We start from the raw sequence: 22,745 nt of genomic DNA, 5'->3' as shown, positions 1-22,745 counted from the left end.
ACCGGACCTTCCTTGTCAGCAAAATGGGATCGAGCTTTAAAGACGGCGAGGAGGGTGCAACCTGCTGTCCCGCCCCCAGTCTTCACCTAGTGGCCTTTTGGTCCTTCCCTCACAGCAGCAGGCTGGGAATGCCACTGACAGGTCCCCAGCGAAGACCCAGAGGCTAATACCTACCCCTGCCTCTCAACTACGGGCACCTGGAATGAAGGGCCCATCAGAGACAAAGCCTTGGGGGAACAGGTTTCCTCCATCAAACAGGAGAGGAGGACTGAGAGGCAGTGCCAGCAGCTTAGAGAAAACACACTTGTATGCTCCAGTCCTGAAACAGTAGCTCAAGGAAAAGACGGAAACCTAGAGATCTCTTACGACTGTTCTTAAATATCCTCTTACCTCTCGTGTCTGTGAGGCTGAGAGAAGTAGAAAGTCACCTGCAAAATCGAATCCCAGCGCATAACGGCTGAATGTCTGTGCTGGTAAAGTGACAGCCTTTCCATAGAAGACACTGGTCAGGAAGCAGTGGGGCCCGGAAAAGCAAAACAGAGCTATACAGGAGGATTTGAAAACCTTGGAATTTTCTGAATTCTAAATCCTCAAAGAGCCTCCTTTGTCAGCTGAAATACACTGCCCTTCCTCCGGTCTTCTGGAACATTCTTGAAGACACTGTAAATGCTCTGCCCGAAGGAGTCGCCCTGCAAGAGAAAGCCAGTTCTCCTCATACACTACCCTGTACTGGTTCCAGAAATGGCCAGAGTTGGAGCCCAGCATGCCTCCGAAGGAAGGGCAGTGGCAAACCCAAACTGGGGACAATGAGTATTGAAAACCAACACAATTTCAGGATTTTTCTAATTTTACTGACAGACGGGGAGGAAATATGTGTAGGGATAGATTTGTCAACACGGGAGGGAAGAACAGACATCTAAATGAGTCTGGTTTTACTCACATATAATTTTTAGAGAGATCCTGGGGTTACTGTGCTAGCATGAGAAGCACGGGACTCCAGGTGATTGTCCTGAAGTATCGAGGGTCACGTGTGATGTATGGGCCATCTAACATATTCCTAGAATTCCATTACCAATTGGAAGAGGCAGAGAATGTGGAGCCAGGACACAAAGAATCAGGGTGAGTTTAGAGTTCATCCCCAGGGTGGCGGTGGTAGAAGCCAGGAGAAGCAGTTTTGAGGAGTGGTTTTCAGCGTCCAGGGACCAGCATCGAGGGCTGTGGCACCCAAACCAAGCTGTTTTTGAGATGTAATTGGGTCATGGTCTCAGATCTCTAGCTTTCTTGGATCCAGCCCATCTTCGAAATCATTTCTCCTACCGGTCTTACGAGCTCCCAAGGGCCTTCCGTTAAATTCCCGTCTAAGTTAGCTGGAGTTGGATTTGTTGTTGGCAACCATGAATCTAACCAGCCTATCTCTTCAGGGCTCTTTCCTTTGTTTCTACTGATATTAGGTAAGGGAGATGTTGGGACTAACTTTAGTTAGCTCTCACAGTATCAACTCTGGCAGGAAGGAGCTTAGAGACGGAACACAGCTCATTCACAACATCCCCTTTATTGATATTAATCACAGTTATGAGGTCTTGTCCATCAGAAAGTCTGCATTATGTAGAACTACATACATGACATAAACATACTCAAACACCAACCAACAAACCCATTCATTTCAACCAATCAGAACCTCTGAATGTGTCTTCCATTGTGATCATCAGTGCTCCAGAAGAACATACCCACGCCCAGCATAAGGTTGGCCTTTGAGGTCTTAGAGCATTCACAGAGCAGGGAATTCACCCTTGGAAGCAATTCAACATGTAAACTCAGAGGGCTGGCATTGATAAACACAACACCAGAACGCCTGGGTCTTGGGCTGCCTGGCTGGCTGGCAGAGCCCACTCAAGGTCCCACATGCTCCTCTGACCAATCAGGACAGCAGGCCTTCGCTCTGTTTGAAGCAGACAAATTTATCACCCCTGTTGGAGAAACTACATGTAGGAAGGAGCAGACTAGCTTCTAATCTAGTTCAAGTCATCCTTTAGAGTCATTTCAGGATGATGACTTGGCTAGGGTTTACCCTACAAGGGGAATGTAAAAAAAATCTTTTTTCTTCTGACACCTTCTCCCTTCTTCATCCTAAACAATTGGGCCAAACTCCAGCAAAGCCTGTGACAGCCTAAGGGTTCACGGTCAGGTGCAAGTCACATGGTCAACAGGGAAGGACCTACGGCAGATTCCAAATGTTAGCTTAAGTGGCTCGATCCATAACTACCTGAGGGTCTCAGTTCCAGCCGTCCGCTGGTGTCCCCAAGTCTCTGGGAAAACTGAAGGCTATAAACTTACCAAAATAAATGTCTAGAGGATTTGGACACCATAACAAACCCTTTTGTTCCGGAATCTGTAGAAAGCAGAGGTCTCTGATCATAGTTCATAGTTGGCTGAATTCCCTAATTCCCTTAACATCCATAGTGTCAATCTTTGCCTTAAAAAAATGTAAAAAAGAAAGAAAGACTAACTTATTTCCTTCCCTTTGTCTGTGTCCTCTCCCATACAGCATCTCCCTCGTGGGACGGAGGAAAGGCATATTCCTCTTGGGCTAGCTGGATCTTGGAGCGTGGGTTGCTCGGTCCATGACGTTCTAGTTCCGGTCTCATGAGTAGATGATCAGGAGGAACAGAGGAGAGATGTCCTGGCCATACTGCTCCGAGTCACGAGGCAAAACTGCTTAGGAGGCTTCTCTCCTGGCAGCTTGTTTGCTCTTGCCGGTGGTGACCTGGAGGCGCTACCACTGAGCCCAGCAAGAAGACCGAAGGGGGGGACAGCGGAGACTTCCTTGATCTGTGTGTCCTTGTTAATCCTACTGAAGAAAGGTTCTATGCAGTGGCCGGACAAAAATCTGGAGTTCCATGACACCCCGACATTCTAAATAAAACCAAGATCTCCCTCCAAAGAACAGTAAAAATTATCTTATGATCATCAGAGTCAATCAGGATAATGAGATGAAAAGGCGAGAAAGAAAAAGTGTTTTAATGTAGAGAAAGAGGCTTGTAGTCTCACTGAAGCCAACCATTGTGGTTTCCTGGCACCGCTTTTCCTGGGGTCCGAAGCCTCTCAGCCCTAGCCCAGGCCAACGTCGAGGGACATCATCACCACGAATCCAAGGATGGAGGCCCAGGAGGCCAGTTTCCCGTTACCACTAGGAAGGAAGAGAAGGAAGACCTTAATGTACTCCGGGACACCATCCAAGCTGAAAGCATCCCCTGTGAGGTCCAACTCCAACAGAATGTACACCACTCTGATTAGTAAGAATTAATATTGACAAGTAACATTTCTTGGGGCTTGTTACATGCCAGACAAACTAACTCATGTAACCCCAAAGAGTGATCACAGGAGATTGGTCCTGCCACGATTCCCTTGTTACCGGTGGGGAAACTGAGGCACACAGCAGTAACTTGCCTAAAGATACCTCTCGTGGCTCTGGAGCATATGCTTGAATAATTAAATTCTTGACGATATTATTGAGTCTGACCTTTTAAACTGGACTCAACATCATTTGGCTAGAAAAACCAAATGAAACAAAGAAAGGGTGCCCCCACCCCCTGACACCTGACCCACAGCAGCACAATGAGACGATGATGGATCACTTTGGCTATCAGAGCTCACCTCTCCCCTCATTCCAGCCCCAGAAAAATCCAGAAAGAGAGGGGTGGGAGAGAAAGGGACAAGACACAAAACTGATCATCTGGGTGACTGGAGTGTGAATGCTCTTGCCTAGTGTGGCGGGTCCGTCTCTCCAGCCCCCTGCTCCTTGCTCCGCTCTCTTTCATTTCAAACAGCACAGCTGAGAAGGGGGTGGGATGATCTTGGGAGGGGGTTGGAAGGGGTGGGGGAGCAAAGATGAAGAAAGGGAAGATCTGGAGGCTGAGGCCCTGGGACTGGGAAAGTGTCCAGGGGCAGATGAGGGACGGATCGCTCTCCAACCTGATCTGAGCCTCGGGGATGATGTCGTCCATGACCACGTAGACCATGGCACCAGCAGCAAAGGCCAGGGCATAGGGCAGAAGGGGCTCAGCTAGCACCACGGCAAAGGCACCGAAGACCCCGGCCAGCGGCTCCACCATGCCGCTCAGCTGCCCGTACCTAAGGAGAGACCAGAGACACGTACCATCACGGGCAGGGCCAAGCAGACCGGCAGCGCACTCGGACTGTTGACTCAGCCCCAGAAAACAGGGGAATGAGCCACGTCATTCCACGTCGAATCTGTGCCTGGCCGTGCAAAAGGGCTGTGTTGGGTGTTTGGCCCCTTCCTTCTTCCCCGACCTCCTCCGACACGGCAGGTGCCCCCTCCCGCATGTCCTGTAGGGTTTTACGTTTTCCGCACTGTCTGTTTTCCACAATAGCATTATGGAGCTCTAACTCACATACCACAGGGCACACCCGTTTCACATGTACAGTTCGTGGTTTTCGCATAGTCACGGGGTTGTGCAACCATCACCACTACCTGGTTCCCGAACATTCTCATCACCACAAAAGGAAACCCCATACCCAATCACAGCCACTCCCTCCCTCCCTCCCCCAGCTCCCGGCAACCATTCATGTGCTTTTTTTTTTTGTCTCTATGGACTTGCTTATTCTGGGTATTTCATATAAAGGGACTCATGCAATGCTGGCGTATTTCATCTCACAGAATGTTCTCAAGGGGCACCTGTGTTGTAACACATATGGGCGCTCGCTTCCTTTTATGAGTAATAGCCCACTGTGCAGATACACCACCACGTGTTCTCTACCCATTCTTAGCCGATGCCGGCATTGTTCCTTGACCGGCAGGACCCTGGTTAGGAATGGTGTTTCCCAAGGATGGCTGTGCCCACAGGCTTTGGGGGTTCGAGCCACCTCGGCACCCCTTCCGAGGCAGCTGCACTCCCTCCCCTCTGCTGAGGACCTACCTGGCCAGGTGTCTACTGAGGGTTGCTTCTACACTACCCCTATCTCAGATTAAGGTGAGATTTCTTCTTGGGGAGGAAAAAAAAAAGTGAGTTTGAGCAAGTGAGAGTGGGCCTCTGTTGCTTGACGTCACAGGGGCCCTCATGGAAACAGCAGCCTGCATGAGCCCTGAGGACTCGGAGAGCAGGAGAGAAGTGGGTACCTGGTCCCCGTAGCTGAGCCCAGCGAGTTATTGGGTTGAATACCAACAGACAAGAGAGCTGGGACATCTTTCCCACAATCCCTGGTGTGGGCATCTGGCGAGATATACCGCCTGTGAGCCTCAATCTCTCTGACTGTAAAATGGGGCTAGGGAAACCCAGAAATGCCCAGGGGCATTTTCCTGCCCAGTGGGCCTCCCCAGCAACAGGACAGGACTATGAAGCTCCCCCTCTCCCTGCCGCTTCTCCCTGAGCAGGAGCAGACAGTTGGCATGGGGGAGACACTGTCTACACTGCAGGACCCTCTAAGGGGAAGACCACTTCCTGATTTAGGCTGTGTGGATGGGTCAGCAGACTTCCAGCTCTGGTGTGTGTATAATTCCTGGCCTTGGCTTTGTCACTTCTGGGGAAAAAAGTGAATTTGATGTCAAGCCCAGACTGGGTGAAGAAGAAATTAAGTTTAGTCTCGGGGGTCTAGACGCTGACCATGAGGCCCCCCCTCCCGTTCCCTCGCCTCCTATCCCAGGGTGCTCCCCATATGAAACGACAGTCACAGCTTCGGGGCTCCTGGAACTCACATTCGAACCAAATCTTTAAGGCCAATTGCCCTGCCCTTGCCCTGTCCTCTGTTCTGTAGACACCAACAATGGAGAAAGAGACAAGAGAGTAAAATAAAATAATTTAAGTATGTGTAAGAACTTGTAAGTCATAAGGTCCCATAAAATGGAAGGCATTTCTAAATTGTTGTTATTAGCAGTCTTTTAAAATGCCCTCACTGAACATCCTAGAGCAGCGATTATTTCAACAAAGAGGTATTCTGGCGCTCAGAGTCCTGAGTTGAGGGCCAAATTCGACTTCTGGTCTCAGAGTCACCACTGAGAACTGGTCATCGGACACTCTGGGCCACGGTTCTCCCCTCTGAAAACTGAGGACTCACCTTACATGTCACTGAAAAAATAACATTAGGGAAAAGACGAGAAAGGCCACGGGGACTATGAAAACGTGAAGTTTTCTGAGTGCAAGAGGCATCATCTCCCAGACCCTGCTAACATGGTCCTGGTCTTCACGTTGACAAGGGCTCTGACCAGGGCCAATGTCATGACTCTTGGGGACTGGCTGCGCTCAGATGGGCCTACGGAAGGGCGTGTGACATTGAGAGTAGACACTACTTGATGGGGGGGAGCCCAACACTGAGAGGGTGTGGCTGGAGGCATTCTGAAATAGGAAACATGACCACTGGGGCTTGCTTATGTAAAGGTCAAAGGTCAAGAGATGTGTTTCCTGAGCTTCCTTCCACCCCTGGGGATGCATGATTCAAAGAGATGGTTGTCCTTTGAGCAGATGCTCCCAGGTCACTTCTGGGATAGAAGAGGTGGCTGTCGGAGAAGGAAGCCTGTGCGAAGGGCTGCTCTGAGCTTTACATCAGACACAACCCCCACCCCCAACAGTGGACACTGTGGAGCACTTACCAGAAGGCTCTCCAGGGGGAGAAGCCAGCCCCTCGCAAGGGGAGGCTGACAGCCAGGCCCTCTGGGAAGTTCTGGATCCCGATTCCAATGGCTAAATTCCTGAAAGAGCAAGAAGGCACATGAAGGCAGTGCCCCCCCCCCGCCACAGGACCCCCGGCCTAGATCCAGGGCCATTCCTTGGGTGTGAGAGATCCAGGTAAGACCTATGGCAGGTGCAGGAAGGAGAGAGGTTAGGGCATGCCTGGAGGTGCAGGACACCAGAGAAGAAGGGGCTGACGCAGACCTGGTCCCCAGGGATGTTTGATCTTTCTGCTGCCACAGTGGACAGAGAACGTGCTGGCTGGGTGTGAGGGTGACCTGGGGGTCTGCCACGTTAGCTGCATAATTCTGTGCAAATCATTTACTGTTGGACAGCTCAGATCCTCATGAATAACACAGCCGGGCTTGCCCGGGAATGGTAACCTCTCCCACGAAGGACTGCGCACGGCCGTGTGGCCCAGTGACCTCGTGCCTGGAAAGTCCCCAGCACGCGTCAGGTGCTTGGAATATTGTGGCTTTATTCCCTTGCAGCATGGGGAGGGGGACACGGCATTTTATTAAGAAGCAACCTCAGAAACGGGACGCGGGAGTACTGAACAGAGACACCGATCTCCTGGGCTTGGCTATCCTGCCGATTCTGAGGGTCTGGCCCTGGTACCACATTTCTTTGGGCCCCTGTGGTGCTCACCGTGATCCTCTCTCCTCTGCTCCTGTGGGACATGGAGGGGCTGGGCTCTGGGAAGTGGTCAGGCTCAAGGACACACTGCCCACTGTCCACAGAGGGTGAAAAGGACCGGCCTTGGGATCAGGGTCAAGAGTCTCACTTCTCACTTCTTGGGTCCCAGGTCCGGGACTCCAAACCCAGCTTTGGATCACACCGTCCAGCCCTCTTGAGCTATAGGACCCTATAAGCTCCCACCAGCCCTGGATAGAAATACAGTTTGTCCTAGAGGTTTCCGCCGTCAGTGTCATGGCCCGTGCTGACCCCGAGTTCCTATTTCAGGAGCAGGGGCATTTGAAATACCTTCCTTTTTAAGAAATGAAACCTAAGGGTTCATTTGCCAATATTTCACTGACCTCTGCCCTGCCTTCTCTAAGAGCCCCTCAAAGGGGTGATCCTTTTCCTCCCACACTTTTCCAGTATCCCCCGCCCCCTCAAATGGATAGGTGACTACAACCTGCTTTCTTGACCTTTTGCAAAGCCCTGCATCTAAGATTTCTTTCATGAGAAAGATCAAAGCGTCCGCCCAGTCCTTGTATCCTTTTGCTGACCGTGGAAACAGCACTCGGTGGTGGGCTCGCTGCCCACGGCCACCGTCTACCCCGTCATGTTCCCAGGTAGGCGCGTGCCATGCCCCAGCCTGACCCCGGAGCGGCCAGCCCCATGTCACCAGCAAGTCAGAGGTGGGGCTTCCCGTCCAAAGTCCTCACGGTGACGCAGCCCTGACTGCAGCTACCCGCCAGGCAGACTGTGGAAGCCTCCTCCACATCCTGTCCGGGAGCCACCGTCCTGATAAGCGGCACAGAAACCCCATTCTTCTATCCCTGGCAAGCCACATCACCTCGGCCCTGCCCTGGCTCTGGCATGGTGCTTCCAGCCCAAACAGGTACACGCCCTCTGGGTCCTGCCAGGCCGTCCTCAGCAGGCACCACCTCATCTGGTGAGCACCACATCTCCCCTGGGCGCTCCTGGGCTCCTTTGCCACCCCCCGACCCTAGCAAGGGCCGCGTCGTGGATTCGCCACTCTTCCCCTCTTCCCATGAGTTGCTTCTTAACTCTGCTCTGCTCGTCGCGTGCACACGTGCTCGCCCCCACGTCCCCCGGCTCCGTCGGATGCCCTGCGTCGGTGAGCCATCAACCAGCCAGGGGCGGCCAACAGGAGGACTCGGTCCCCTCTGCAACCCCCATTCCACATCGTCACTTGCATCGGCTCAGGGGCTGAATTAAAACCCAGAGCCCTTGGCCCCGGCCACGCGTTAGCAAACACCGAGGCCTGGGCCCACCCTGGAGACTCCAGGGGATCGCTCCGGTGTCGGGCTCCAGATCTCAGACTTGGAGAAAGCACTGCCAGCACTGAGAGCCGATGACCTAGACAGCACCAAAATGGGTGAGGACGGGGCTCACGGCCATGCCCACCTCCGACCCGGGAGCCCCTTCTCTGCCATCCTGACACCCAGCATCACTGGGGTGGCCCCAGATGGGAGCCGAGGACACTGGTGGCTCCTTGTGAAGGCACCAGCTGCCGGTACAGCTGGGTCCTTCCTAAATACGAGATCCCAGAACTGGGGGGGGGGGGGGGGGGGGGGGGGGGGGGGGGGGGGGGGCAGGGGCGCGGAGAGGCTCCTGGAGAACAAAGAACAGAAGCAGCAAAGTGGGGGTGATGCTGGGGAGACGGCATAGCAACAGCAAGGACAGAAGAGAGGGGCTCCTAGGGGCTGAGGGCCAAGGAGCAGAAGGGAAGCAGGGCTGGTCCCATGGGAGCACGGGCTTGGAGCAGACTTAGTGGGGCGGTGGGGCGGGGGGGCTAGGTCAGCAGGCTGGGGCCCGGTCAAGGAAAGGATGCCCCAGAGGCCCCCTCTCTCTTGCAGCCCTACTCTGCTCTCCCCGGGCGCCACGTGACCTGCCCAGCCCCCTCTCTGCGGCGTCCCCAGGGAGTGGGGTGTGGTGAGCCATGCCCTCCTGTGTTCAGCTTTGGGGAGGGAAAAGCCCAGATGAGAGGTTTCCTTTCCTTTCCAGGACAGGCTACGAAGATTCCACGCAGGATTCAAAAGCAAAGGGGGAAAACCCCAACCTTGGCCTGCCCAAGACAGTGAGGCTGCTGTGTTCTGTGTTTTGTTCTTCCCAGAGGGAGCACAAAGACCGCATGGCCAGTCTAGACTGTGGCAAATTAGCGGCAGGGAGAGGGAGGCGGGATGAAGGGCTCATTAAAGCGAAGAAACCACAGGCTCTCCCCCTGCAGGCACCCCTTCCCTTTGGTGTCCAGCCAAGCCCCACAGCGATCTGTCACCTGAGCTGGACCAGGATGAACAGGGAAGGGAGAGAAAGGCCGGGAAAGGCCATCCACAGGGAGAGCATCCAGAGGGAGAGTGGAGGGTAGCGGTGGAGGGGGGCTGGGGCCCGGTAAGGGCAATGCTGGCCTGCGGGCTCCTGCTTAGGAGGGGACTCCCTGCCCTTATCTTCAGATATCACCGATCCCAAGAGATGAGAGACAGGAAGAAAGCCCAACCTGGTGGGCAGTGGTTTCTGCTTTTTCTTAGAGGCCTGGAAGCAGCTAGTGGCCTGACCGCATTCCCCCTCGACCAGGCCCGGGTTCTCGTCCGCACCCTCCTCCTCCTCCTCCTCGGCCCCCAGAGTAAAAGTCAGAGAACATTCGGGTTACGGGCCGTCGGAGGCCCCGTTGCTCAACACCTTCATGGCTAAGGGAGAAACAAAGGCACAGGGAAGGTGCATGTCTTTGGAGATGGTGTGACAGCCAGTGGGTATGCCAGACCGACCTGGGGGGGACCCGCAGCTGTGCCACCATGACCCAGAGCAAGCTATATGCAACTTGGCCTTCACTTTGTCCGTGACCCAGACACAAACTCCCCTTCTTTTCGGGGCTCTTCTGTGGACATTCACTGTGAAGCGCCGGTCACAGCCCCCAGCCGAGAGCCGGTGCGGCTTGAGGGGGGTCTTGCCATCAAAACCGCTGGAGGGTCCCGGCGAGGTGGTCCTCGGGTTCTGGGGTGCTCACACCACCCGGTGACCTTCCCAACCCCACACCAGCTCGTGCTCCCCAGCCGTCTTGATTCCGTGACCTCCCCCTGGTCAGGACCAAGGCCAGCTGTAGGAACTGACGGCCAGACGGGAGCCCCCTCTCCAGGGTGACTCTGAATCTGCCACTGAGCGCTGGCTACGGGCGAGAGCTTACGTCACAGGTGAAGAGAGATGAGAGGAAGGGCCCCCCACCACCTTCAAGGAGTTTACAGTGGAATCGGGGGCAAAGCCCCATCTACAAAGAACTAGAGGATGGTGCCCAACGAGCTCTAGGCTGTACCGGAAGCATGAAGCACCCCACGGAGAACATTCCAGGAGAGGACGATGATCTGAGACAGAACGTGATGGACTTAGAAGGATGGGGATCCTTTTAATGGACAGAGAGAGACTGGCAGAGGCACGAACTATGGCAAGAAGGAACAGAGCAAGCCCGGCGCCATCCAGGCCTTCTTTCTTGCCCCTTCCCCCACTTCAACGCCCACATACGTGTGTGCACACATAGGCACACACACACACACACACACACACACACACGACATGTGCAGAAGTCACAGGCCAGCTCTCCTGGACATCACTCTCGTAAAAACTGTTCCTGTGCACGGGAAAACATCACAGTCCACCGTGTCTGCTGGCTTTCGGGGGAAAACCTGAGTACTCAGTGCCCTGGCCCTGGCCCCGGCCCCGGCCCCGCCCAAGGGCTTTCCCCAAGGCCAAGTGTGGGGATGTACCCCAGGGGTGTCCAACCTACCTTTGGAGGTAGACTCCCATGCTGAATGAGATGCTTGGAGGGTTCCCTTGAGGTCCACTTACTGCCTGTGTCCACTCAAATCTCTCACTTAATGTCTCAGGCCTTGAACTTGGGGAGAGCTTTCGGCATGTGTCCTGTGGGCAGCAGCATAGCACACAGTCCCCGCGGCAATGACCTGTGGCCAAAGTCCGCTCATGTCTCATCTGCCACCTCCAGACACTACGCCCATCAGAAGGTGCCTAAGGTCCTCCAGCTGGAATGGAAACCATCGTCCCTGCCACTTGAAGCAGGCGGTGGGCGTGTCGGGCGTGGCTGCGGGTGTTTTACATGTCGCAACACCCTTCGCCCTCCCGACCTCAATATCCCCATTTTACAGATGGAGAAGCTGATGCACAAGCAGCTGTCCCCAAAGTCACCCAGCCACAAAGTGACAATGGTCACATACTTGGGGTCCTCTGGGCCTCACATAGACTCATCAAACCATCCAGGAGAGAGGGTGACCCAGGCTCTGGTCCCCAGCAAGGGAGGCAGGTGCTGCCTTACGCCCACTCAGCGCTCTACAGGCTGAGCCCACTCTCTGGAGGCAACGAGAAAAGGCCAGACTGAGGAGGCATTAAGCAGAGACCTCCAGAGTTCAGGGGGTTGGAACATCTCTCCAGCCGGCGTTCTCAGCCTCGCCACTGCGGACGTTTTAGGTCAGACCATTCTTTGCTGTAGGGGCTCTCCCGGGCACTGTGGGACGGGTCTCTACCCACCCGATGCCAAGAGCATCCTCCCTGTCCTGATAACCAAAAACATCGCAGACACTAGAACTTCTCCGTGGGTGGGTGGGGTTGGGGGGGGGGAGCGGAGTTAGTGGCAAATCGGCCCTGCTTGCGCACCCCTTCCCCGGGGGGGAATCAACAGCTCAGGTGAGCTGGCTTCCTCGCCAAGTACCCGAACACCGGAAACAATGATCCGGACCGGCGGGCACAACATCCGATCTCATGGGTGTCACTTGAGAATTCCTAGGCTCGGTGGAGCGGAGTCTTCTTGGGGACTCAGCAGCGGCTGGACAGACTCCTGGGATTCAGGGTCAAATTGACACTGGGGAAAGACGGGGACTCTGCCCCCTCATTCCCAAGGCAGCAGCTCGGGGAACTCGGAGCTGCACGATCCCAGACGAGCTGCGCACTCCGTGTGCTGTGTGAATGGCACCCCCCAGGATGGGGTGGGATGTTCCTGCTGGAACCCCAACCGCAGGATAGTGCTCAGCAGCGGGTTTAGTTCTGCGCTTGGAGGCTCCGGCAGGGAGAGTCACCGATCTCCCTGAGGGCGGGCAGGAGAGCGCCCCTGCCACCCACAGCCTGCCCTCCGGGTTACACTCTCCGGCCTGCCGATCACAGAAGGAGAACGAAATATTCCTGACAAACCCTGCTTCACCCGGGCTCTCAGATCCTCCCCTGGGCCGTGAGCGTGTGTGTTCTTGTGCGGCGGGCCCTTACATACTGTTTAGATTGTTATCGTCCTGCCCTGAAATGCCTGAGTGTTCAGGCTCCGGTGACATCACCGGCTTCCCACTCGGGCTGCTGCTGGAGGTGCCTGACGAGCTCGCAGGTGGGAAGGGGCTGGATGCTCCCCGCGGGGCCGCCAGCGCCCTGCCTGCTCCGTGGAGCTGGGTTAGCACGGAAGGGACCTTCCCCCGCCCCCTTCTCTCGGTTTTGGGAGGCTTATTGCCCAGGCTGGAAAGTGGAGATGACCCATCCTTTCCCTTAAAGTCAGGAGGCCCTTCTCCAAGAGGGCGGGGAAGAGCCCCGGGAAGTCAAGCCACAAGGCAGGGTGGTGTAGGAGGGTGACTCAGGCCACCGCTGCACACAGAAGAGCAGAGAGGCCTCCTGGGTATCTACGGGACCTCTCCCTCCCCGAGGGATGCCCTGGGGCTCTTCACCGGGAAGTCTCCCAGCACAGGAGTCAGTCCTAGCTACAGGCCAGGTGAGAGGCTGCCTGGGGGCAGGTGCCCAAGAGCAGCGTGTTTACGTGTTCATAAAAAGGCTCCAGCCGGTTCGCAGTAGCTCTATCAATAGCTCCAAACCAAAAGTTAAGCAAATGTCCATTAAGGACCCGAAGGAATAAAGAAGCAGTGATCTTTTCACCGTGTGCATCGTGTAGAGCAACGAGAACTGGCGAACGGCAGCTCCGTGCCACAGCAGGAGGCAGCTCAGAGGCAAAACCGAGATCTAAAAGGCCTAGAGACGAATTACGAACGCTGTGTGCTTCTAGCTGCGTAAACAGCGAGCTACACCTTCTTACCTGCTCATTGATAGGAAGCGTGGGTCCTATAGCAACACTTTATTGGTGAGTTCTCCTTGAAAGTCATTGATTTTTAGGGGCACCTGGATGGCTCAGTCAGTTGAGCATCCGACTTTTGGTTTCGGCTCAGGTCAGGATCTCAGGGTCCTGGGATCGAGCCCCGCATCGGGCTCCCTGCTCAGTGAAGAGTCTGCTTGTGGGTTCTCCCTCTGCCCCTTGCCCAGCTCTATCTCTAATAAATAAGTAAATCTTAAACAACAACAACAACAACAACAAAACCCTAATTGATTTTTAAAGACAATGCATTCTAGCCAAGAACGCAGATGCTCTCATGGAAGGATTTCAGGTCCTGGGTGGTGGTGGCAGGGGTCAGGGGGTGGGGCTCATACCAGGGCGACAACTATCGCCTTTTAATAAACAGGCTTTACTGCAGCTGGATGCACATGCCGAGAAGAGCACATACTCTAAGAGCTCTGCTTGAGGAATTTCTGGAAACTTACTGATCATCACGAAACCCACACTCAGCTTGAGCCAACAGAACACGCCGAGCACCCCAGGAGCCTGCAACCCCGGGGTCCCTGCTCTCCAAGAGGAGCCCCTGTCTTCACTTCCAATGGCTCCGCTTGGCAGTTCCTGCTTGGGGACGTTCTGCAAATACTTTAGGGGGCCCTACAAGACCCAGGTGGAGGGTCTCGTGAGGGTTATGGGCGCTGAACACTTTGCAAACCTGGAGTGTGGGTGGTTTTCCCTGCACAGTAGGTCTGGAGACCCCCCCAGGGTTGGGTCATCCCTGGGATACCTCCCTTCATTCCCCTACCACCCGGCACTCCTGTCTCTCTCATTCGCTGAACGCTGCAGTCCCTCCATCTGTACGAGCAGCACGTGAGGGGAGGGGAGGCACCAGAAACACTTTGTTTTCCAGCACAAAAAATACCATGACAAGCCACTAAAATATTTTCTGGCATTCTGGTACTTGCGCCTGAAGAGCTTTAAGTAAACGCTTTTATAAACATTTATTCCTTCTTTCACTTGGGGGCTGTAAGTCTGTTTTCTATTTTGTAGACAGAGTAACCAAGGTCCCACAGAGGGCAAGTGACACTCTGAGGAACACAGCACAGGCCCCCGCGATAAGGCAACCCGAGCCAGGTTCCAAGCCTCCCCCATACGCCGTCTCTGTATAAAACCACAGAAGCTGGGGAGAAAAGCGGCCAGTGACGGCTTCGGGGAAGGAAGAGCACCGACCCTGATGTCATTCGTGGCCTCTCTCTCAAGCACCTTACACACGCCCTGACAGGGGATCTGGGGATCTATCCTCTAAGCCTGTACAGATCGAGGCACTTCCTACCCCGTCCACGGCTACGCCCGAGTGGGGACCGCCACCATCTCCAGCCTGGTTTATAGTGGCAGCGTCCTGCCGGGTCTCCCTGCTTCTCCCACTGCCCCTTCTGTCTGTTCTCTCCACACCTGGCCCTTGGCTTCAAACTGCTGGGGCTGCCCCTCTCACGCAGAGGCAGAGCCCAGGTCCTTCCGTCGGCTCGCCATGACCGACGTGTCCCCGCCTCTCTCTCTGCATGCTTGGTTGCTCCTGCTTTGGGTGTTTCTACTGGAATATTCCTCCTTGGATATCTGTAGCTCACTTCTTCACCGCTTTTAAGACTAGGCCATCCGACTCTTCCAAGACCAGGTCCTCAAAGACATCCTGGCTTTCGTCCATGTTTCTTGACCACTAGCTCTGGGGGAAGCCGGCTGCCGTGTCGTAGGACCCTCAAGCAGCCACACAGAGGCACCCACGTGACGGAAGGCCTCCGGCCAGCAGCCATGTTCTCCACCATCTTGGAAGCTGGTCCTCCAGCCCCGTCCGGCCTTCAGGTAAGTGCAGCTCTGGCTGACCCTTGACCGCAACCTCAAGAGGGACACAGAGAAGGGACCCCTCAGCAAAGCCACTCTCCGGTTCCAAACCCACAAAGAACGTGAGATAATGCTTACTGGTTTGAGCTACCAAACTGAGCTATTTTGTTATTTGCAGGCATTGTAAGAGAGTCGCCTTCCCACCGAGATCTGCCCTCATCCCCGTATCTAAAATTATAAACCGCCTAGCACTTCCACTCCCCTTTAAGCCTAGTGGATTTTTCTTCTCCTCTTCTTCTTCTTTTTTTTTTTTTTTTAAAGATTTTATTATTTATCTGACAGATAGAGATCACAAGTAGGCAGAGAGGCAGGCAGAGAGAGAGGAAGAGAAGCAGGCTCCCTGCTGAGCAGAGAGCCCATTGTAGGGCTCGATCCCAGGACCCTGAGATCATGACCTGAGCCGAAGGCAGAGGCTTAACCCACTGAGCCACCCAGGAGCCCCCTTCCTTTTTTAAGAATTACTCCTACCATCTAACCTACTGTACAACGTACTCATTTTTCTTGTGTTATGGTCCGCTCTCTTCCCCCATGTCCTACCCGGCATCAGAACAAGCTCAGAATCTCTGTTCACCGCTCTGTCCTGAGCACCTGCACGAGTGCCGGGAGCAGAGAGCCACGAAACAGGGATGCACGCAGGTGCGGGCCCAGGAGCTCCTGCACGGCCGCCGTCCCCTCCGCTCCCAGCCCCAGGTCATCAGCCAGCAGTGGGAAGGTCACAGCTCCCCGGGCCGTGGTGTCTTCTGCTCTGAAATAAGGAGGCTGAAGTCAGGTGACCCCTAAGCTCTTTACTAGATCCTAAGCTCAGTAATTTCCACACAAGGGCGGCTCTGTGGGCTCTCCAGATTCCCAGGGCCACAGAGCAGGCCTCGGCGTTTGCCGAAGCTCCTTTCCCTGGCCGGGCACATCTGGGAAGCCGAAACACAGAACCATCGCCTTGTGCACATCTGGACGGCATAAAGCAATCACTCCGAGAGGAAACTCGGAAACGGCCGCTCAGCAAAAAGCCGCGCCTCGGTGCAGGCCAAAGGAGAGGGGCTGAAAGGCTCCTTTCTTTTCCACCCACAGAACAATCTTCTGGGCAGAATCAAGGCTGGGTGCTCTGCGGCTGGGATTGCAGCGGCTCTCGCCAGCCTTCGACTGCAGCCTGCCGCGCTGCTCCCCCTGCCTGGCTCCGGGCCAATGCAAAACTCAGAGCAGGGGCCTTCTCCGCCCCCCACTCCCTTGTTAAGACCAAAGGATACCTTCACTTATCCTTGGGGCATGTGGACCGAGTTCAAAGCCGAACACCACCTGCTCCTCCTCCTCCCGCAGGGAGAGCGGCTGAACAAACCGAACAGGGAGCTTTGAGCTCTGGTGAGAAATCAAGGGCGATTTGCACGCAGTTCTGACCGCAGCTGGGCAGAGAAAGGCGCCTGTCAATGTGTGTGCTGCGGGACGACCTACCCGGGCCCCCAGAACAAAGAGGAATGATAGTCCTTTGCAAGTGAAACGAGGTTCAGGGGCTCTGAACCTCCTGCTCTCTCTCCTCGCTGGCAAAGATAAACAGTGCAGGGGGCGGGGGAGATGCGGGCAGGGAAACGTGCACTTCTACCCACTTCCAAGTTCACCACCAGTGATGGCCGTGGCCAAGACAGCTTGGAGCACCGGAAGGCTTGAGCTGCAGTTCAAAGCGTGTGCACTGAGTCAGCCTGGTGCAAACAATCAGGGATGCTTGCAAGGAGCGGGTGAGGGCTGGTGAAGACCTGGGGGTTACGGGGTCTGGTCTGCTCTCACTGTGGATCTTTAAAGGTCTCCTCAGGGGGCAGGTGGAGAGCAGGAGCAGGACTCAGGGAGTTCAACGGTCCTGAGGCCCAGCCCTGGACCCCTAGCTTCAAACCGGGCCACTTCCCCAACCCTCAGCATCCTACGTCCATGAGACCAGCGCCTTCCGCTCTCAAGCTTGACGATAGACCGAGAGCCCACAGCCCACAGCCCACAGCCTCTGAGCGCATGCTGACGGGAAGAAAAGCAGGCGGGGTGCTGGCAAGAGAGCTAACAAGAAGGAAATCTCTGCATTCCCTGTCGTGGCTAGCTGGGGCCGCTGAGCTTTGCTGCTGGGAAACCGCTAGGTCTTCTCGGCTTCTCAGTGTGGATTAGGGGGAGTGCAAGACGCCTGTCCCAGGAAGCCAGTGCCAATGAGGTGGGCAGCAGACAACCATCGGCGGGGAGTGTCGTGCCTGCTGATGGGCGCACGCCACGGACGACACCAAGATGGTAGGCGAGCAGCCGCTGCTTCTGGAAACCGCTGGTGCTGTTCACAGAGGTACCTGGCCACCAGCGACTGAAGCAGGGGCACCAGACAGCTTACGTAAAAAGCCCCTACTTTGCACCAGATCCGGAGAGAAGTGCTCCTGATGAGTCCTCTAATTTTACTCTGGCGATTACCCTACACAAGGAATGCCAGTAACCCATTTCATAGATGCAGAAACTGAGGCTTAGAGAGAGGGTGAAGTGTCTCTCCCAAGTTCATGAGCCCCAAGGAGCCCCCAAATCACATCTGTTGATTTGAGAGCTCATGAGGCTCACCTCCTTGTGCTGACACCCCCCCACCCCCCCACTCGCCGGCAGAAAGCTTGCAGAGCGAGGCTGGATCTTCCTAGAATCTTAGTTTATGAGGGCTAACCTGTGATTATGGGCAGTGTTTCACACCAGGAAGCCATCTGGTACCCATTTTCAACTGTAGGGGTTAGGGATGTGGAGGCCTAACATAAACATTGTAAGACAGCCTGTTGGTTTAAAATATTCATGCTCCTTAATTATGTGTAAAATCAAAAGAGGTTCCCAGTATTTTCAAATGAAGGGCTGGGTTCTAACACATCTCCGGGATCCTTTTCTTGGTCAGTAACTATAAAGAATTCCTTGGCTATTATATGTAGATCTCAGCAGGCTAGAATGGATTGCCCCCTGCCCCCGGGCCATTTCCCGAGGTGCCCAGAATCCCTGCACTCCCTCTGAGGGGTAACTAAGGGGTAACTGAGGGGTAACTAAGCCCTGCAAGTCTAGAGTGAGAGGAGGGCATAATCACAGGCTCTGATGGGGCACAAAAGGAGGCGAAGGGATGGACAGTGTTCATCACAAGGCCAAGAAAGCACAACAGATCTTGGTCCCCACCCGAGGAGCCACTCAGGGACACAGGGGGGTGAGATCCCACCCAGTTAGAGCTGAGATTTAAGGATCATCCCATGCAAATAGGGGATTATGGAGAAGAATGCCTTCCCCGCTGTGTCCTATAAAAAACAGCCAGTCCTCTGGCCTCTTCAAGAGAACCAGTGTCATCCAAAACAGAGGGGCAGGAAAACTGCTTTCCATTAAAGGAGATTAAGGAGCCGTGACAACCAAACGCAATGCCAAAACCAACAGATAAGACATCAGCGGACACATCTCTAAAGCACATTCGGGAGTGATTACAAAAATTGGATGGGGTCCGGGTAGCAGACAATTTCATTAGGTCAGTGTTGCATTTCTTGGGTGAGATAATCATATCGTGGTTATGGGAAAGAACATTTCTACTCTTTCTTTTTTCCCCCGAAATCAAGTAAGTTGCTTAGCTCTGAGACTTCTCAGATAACTTAATATACAAATTTAATCATTCATCAAATATTTAAAGAGTCCTTACTATGTGCCACGTACTCCATATATATATATATATATATATATATATATTTTTACTTTTTATTCTGCAGTAATTTGATACTTACAGGAAAATTACAGCTTTCCTTCGTCCCCATCATTCAGATTCCCTAATGTTAACAACAGACATAACCACAGGTACAATGATCAAAACCAGGTGAATGACATTTTACATCAGTGTGAAAAGAAGGAAGGATCCCAACCCTCCCCCTCCCTTCCCAATACCCCCCCTCCCCCCCGCCCCCGCGAGTAATCAGTGTTCTTAGTTTCTGGTTTATCTTTGTACAAATGAGTAGATACATCTCTATTTTATTACCCCACCCCTTTTACACAAATGTTAGCATACTATAGATGCTCTTTCTCCCGTTGCTTTTTTCACTTAACAGTATGTTCTGGTAATCCCGGCAAATCAACTCACAGAGCTCTTCCCCCCATTCTTTGTTGTAGCTGTATACTACTCCACTGTGTGGCTGTACTCCTTTATTCAACCCTATTGAGGTTATTTCCAATCCCTTGCAATTATAAACAATGTTGCAATGAATAAAGAACCTTGTGCATATCCTTGATTTCACAGTATCAGTTTGCATTCCCACCAGCAGGATAAGAGCGTGCTGGTTTTTCCACAGCCTCACCACAGACTATGGTGTCATATTTTTAAATTATGCCCACCTGATAGGTAAGAAATGATATCTTGGTGCGATTTTTTTTTCTTCGTCCTATTTTAATGAGCATTTTTCTAATTAGGAGTGAGTTTCAATATTTTTCCTACATGCTGGATGGCCATTTTTATACCTCTTTTGTGAGCACTGTTCATGTCTTTCCCTCTATTTTTTGTTTATCAGAATGTTCTTATTCTTAAAAGATGCAGCTGACATTCAGAGGTGAGGGGCCCTGAAATGTCAGATGGTTCAGGGGGAAAGAAAAGTACGTGTGTGTGCGCGCGCACATATGTTTATCTATTGAGAGAACAATAGTCTTATTATATACACACACAGCCCCTCCCTCTCCACATACACACAAAATGAGTCAGTCATCAACAGCCACTGTGTGCCCTCAGATAGCTGCTGCAAACATGCTCGGTCGCCCGGCTTCCCCTTCTGCCTTTATGGCTTCCACATGACAAGTCCCTGTGGGAAGGACTTCAATGCCGACAGGCTGGGCTCATCCCTAGGAAGCCCGACAAACTGACAGCATTCTGGTGAGCCCCTCCCCCAGCCAGATGTCCCCTGTCTCCTGGAATCCCGTCCAGCCAACGTCTTCAAGGTGGGTCTCCCGGGCCTGATCACTCCCCACTGACCTTCACAGTATGTACCCCGATTACTTACTTTAAATCAGCCCACCTTCTATTCTTCCAATGTCTTTTTAAATAAAATTATAATACCTTTGTAAGGGAAAAAAAACACCTGTCTTATTTGCCCGACGCCGACAGTAACCCCAGAAGCAAACATGTTGAAAGCAAATCAGAAATACTGAGTTGGCGTGGATGTGATGGAAATCTAGACCCTCAGATTTGGTGTCTGGGTGTCTGGTCCTGCGAGCCCCCCACCCCAACGGTCCCTGCCACTTGCTAAAGTCAAAAGTCCCAGATGGAAATTCCCGATAATCTTTTCTTCAAGGGGGGAGGGGTTCCCAGTGTAAATAAAGTCTGTGGTCCGGATGGTCACAGTACTCCGATGTGGCATCTGGGAGGGAGATGAAATCCGGATGTTGAAAGAGCTGTGACTGATGCCTGGAAGTAGAAAGCGCCCAGTACGTGCCCGCTGCTGCTTCCACCACCAAGAGGACAGGTAGCCGTGTGCACAAAAAGAGTTAATAGAGCAGGCCTGAGACTGCCCTCTTTAGAAACCTCTGGTTGCAGAGGTTGGCTCTTTGCTGGTTTCTGGGAACCTGCTGAGGGTCCCGTGCCCAAACTGTTTGTGCAAATCATACTGTTTATGCCGAACACCTGCTTCGCTTCTGGGAGTCTGGAATTTCAGTATGCAATAGTCAGAAGGTGCCAATGTGACCAGCCCCCAGTAAAATCTCTGGGCACGGAGTCTCTAATGAGTGCCCTGGGTAGACAAGAACTTGCATGTGTTGTCACAAATCCATCCCCGGAGGAATTAAGCACACGCGGTGAGCTAGCAAAGGAAAGGCCTTTTGGAAGCTTGTGCCTGGCTTCCTCCAGACTTTGCCCCACATACGTCCTTCCTTTGCTGATCTGACTTTGTATCTTTTCCCTATAATACATCTGATCTGTGAGTACGGCTGGATGCTGAGTCGTGTGGTTCCTTCCAGTGAATCACCCAACCGGGGTGGGCCTCCAGGGTAAGCAGCAGCAGCCACAGCAGGGACTGTGGGGACCGTGGCCGATGTCAGATGGCTGGGCCGAAGGAAAGCTGCACACAGCACCCATCACACCCTAGGGTTCCAAGTAGGAGGCGCCGGGGTTCCCGACCTCAGTGGATTGGAAAGGGGGGCTAAGGGCTGGGGGGGCTGGAAGAGGCTCAGTACATGAAACCCAAGGCCAGAGGTCACCATGGGAACCCAGGAGGTGCATTCGAGACAATGCCTGACACCAGGTGGGCCCATCACATCACAGAGAAGATAGCGGGAGATAGGACAGCGTCCTACCGAGGCCCCTTGGTCAGGAGAGAGCTAAGGCTGGCAACTGGAATCTGCTTTAGGGAAGAGGAGAAGGGGGGGGGGAGTGTCCCCCCACTGCCTGTTTATAAGCCAAACTGAACATATTTAAGACTAGAGGTGACAAGACAATCTTTAAAATGGCATGTGTTTACCATCCAGGCAAATGAAGGCTAAATTCACGGACAAGAGAGGTTCTCAAACTTGAGGGTCCAAGAGAATCACCTAGAGAGGGTCTGTTAAAGCACAGACTGCTGGGCCCGCAGAGCAGCCGGCAGACAGGAGTGGGGCCTGAGCACACACACTTAGAACAGGTGACACTGAGCTGCCGGGAGCCACACTTTGAGACCCACCGACACAGAGACATAGATCTACACAGCATGATCAGAACCAGCGGGCCTTGCACTGCAGGAGGAAGAACGGTCTGCCCCAAACTGCACGGTGACTCTGGCCAAGGAGAACTCCATGAATCCACCCCTCCGATGGGCAGCAGCGGTATGGGGAGGCCGGGCTCAGGAAAGGCTCAGGCGGGAGATGGGCTCGTCAGAAGCCCCAGTGAGGCTGTCTCGGCAGAGTGCTGGGGAAACAGAAATGTTCTAGAGCCTTCCAAGAGGATGCATGCCCAGCCTGTCTCAGGGACCCACAGCATGTAGGCAGTAGCAGGATATCCCAGCCCAAGCCAGAGTCCAGATGGAACTTTTTTTTTTTTTTTTTGGATTAAGTGTCTATTTAATTGAGAATTTTATGAACATTTAATTTTTATAAACTCTTCATTTTCTTTGACCAATGAAAGAGCTCCTTTACAAATTAATTTTGACTGTACCAACCGGAGGTAAAAAAAAAAAAAAAACAGTCTTTCTCTACACACATTTATATACATATAGACAGACACAAAGTCCTTATAGCTTCTGGGTTTTTTTTAAAGATTTTATTTATTTATTTGACAGAGAGAGAGATCACAAGTAGGCAGTAGGCAGAGAGGCAGGCAGAGAGAGAGAGGAGGAAGCAGGCTTCCTGCTGAGCAGAGAGTCTGATGCGGGGCTCGATCCCAGGACCCTGGGATCATGACCTGAGCTGAAGGCAGAGGCTTTAACCCACTGAGCCACCCG

At 53.5% G+C, this 22,745-nt stretch overlaps 1 protein-coding gene across 4 annotated transcripts in view; it reads right to left on the bottom strand.

Moving 5' to 3' along the window:
• Nucleotides 1-1,533: 1,533 nt before the first annotated feature.
• The window catches only part of SLC39A11 (solute carrier family 39 member 11), a 321,667-nt gene continuing 300,455 nt past the window's right edge, over nt 1,534-22,745 (bottom strand). For all 4 annotated transcript variants that reach the window (XM_059380746.1, XM_059380747.1, XM_059380745.1 and 1 more), the window contains 3 exons: nt 6,605-6,703; nt 3,973-4,131; nt 1,534-3,187 (listed from right to left, as the gene is read on the bottom strand). In XM_059380746.1, coding sequence (XP_059236729.1) covers nt 3,109-3,187; nt 3,973-4,131; nt 6,605-6,703 — 337 coding nt within the window. In that variant the 3' untranslated portion in view covers nt 1,534-3,108. The remainder of the gene's footprint in view (nt 3,188-3,972; nt 4,132-6,604; nt 6,704-22,745) is intronic.

This window comes from Mustela nigripes, chromosome 16 (genome assembly GCF_022355385.1).
Source record: "Mustela nigripes isolate SB6536 chromosome 16, MUSNIG.SB6536, whole genome shotgun sequence".
In the NCBI taxonomy this organism is placed as follows: domain Eukaryota; kingdom Metazoa; phylum Chordata; class Mammalia; order Carnivora; family Mustelidae; genus Mustela; species Mustela nigripes.
Note: the sequence above shows the minus strand (reverse complement) of the source record. Positions and strands in the feature narration are given on the sequence as shown.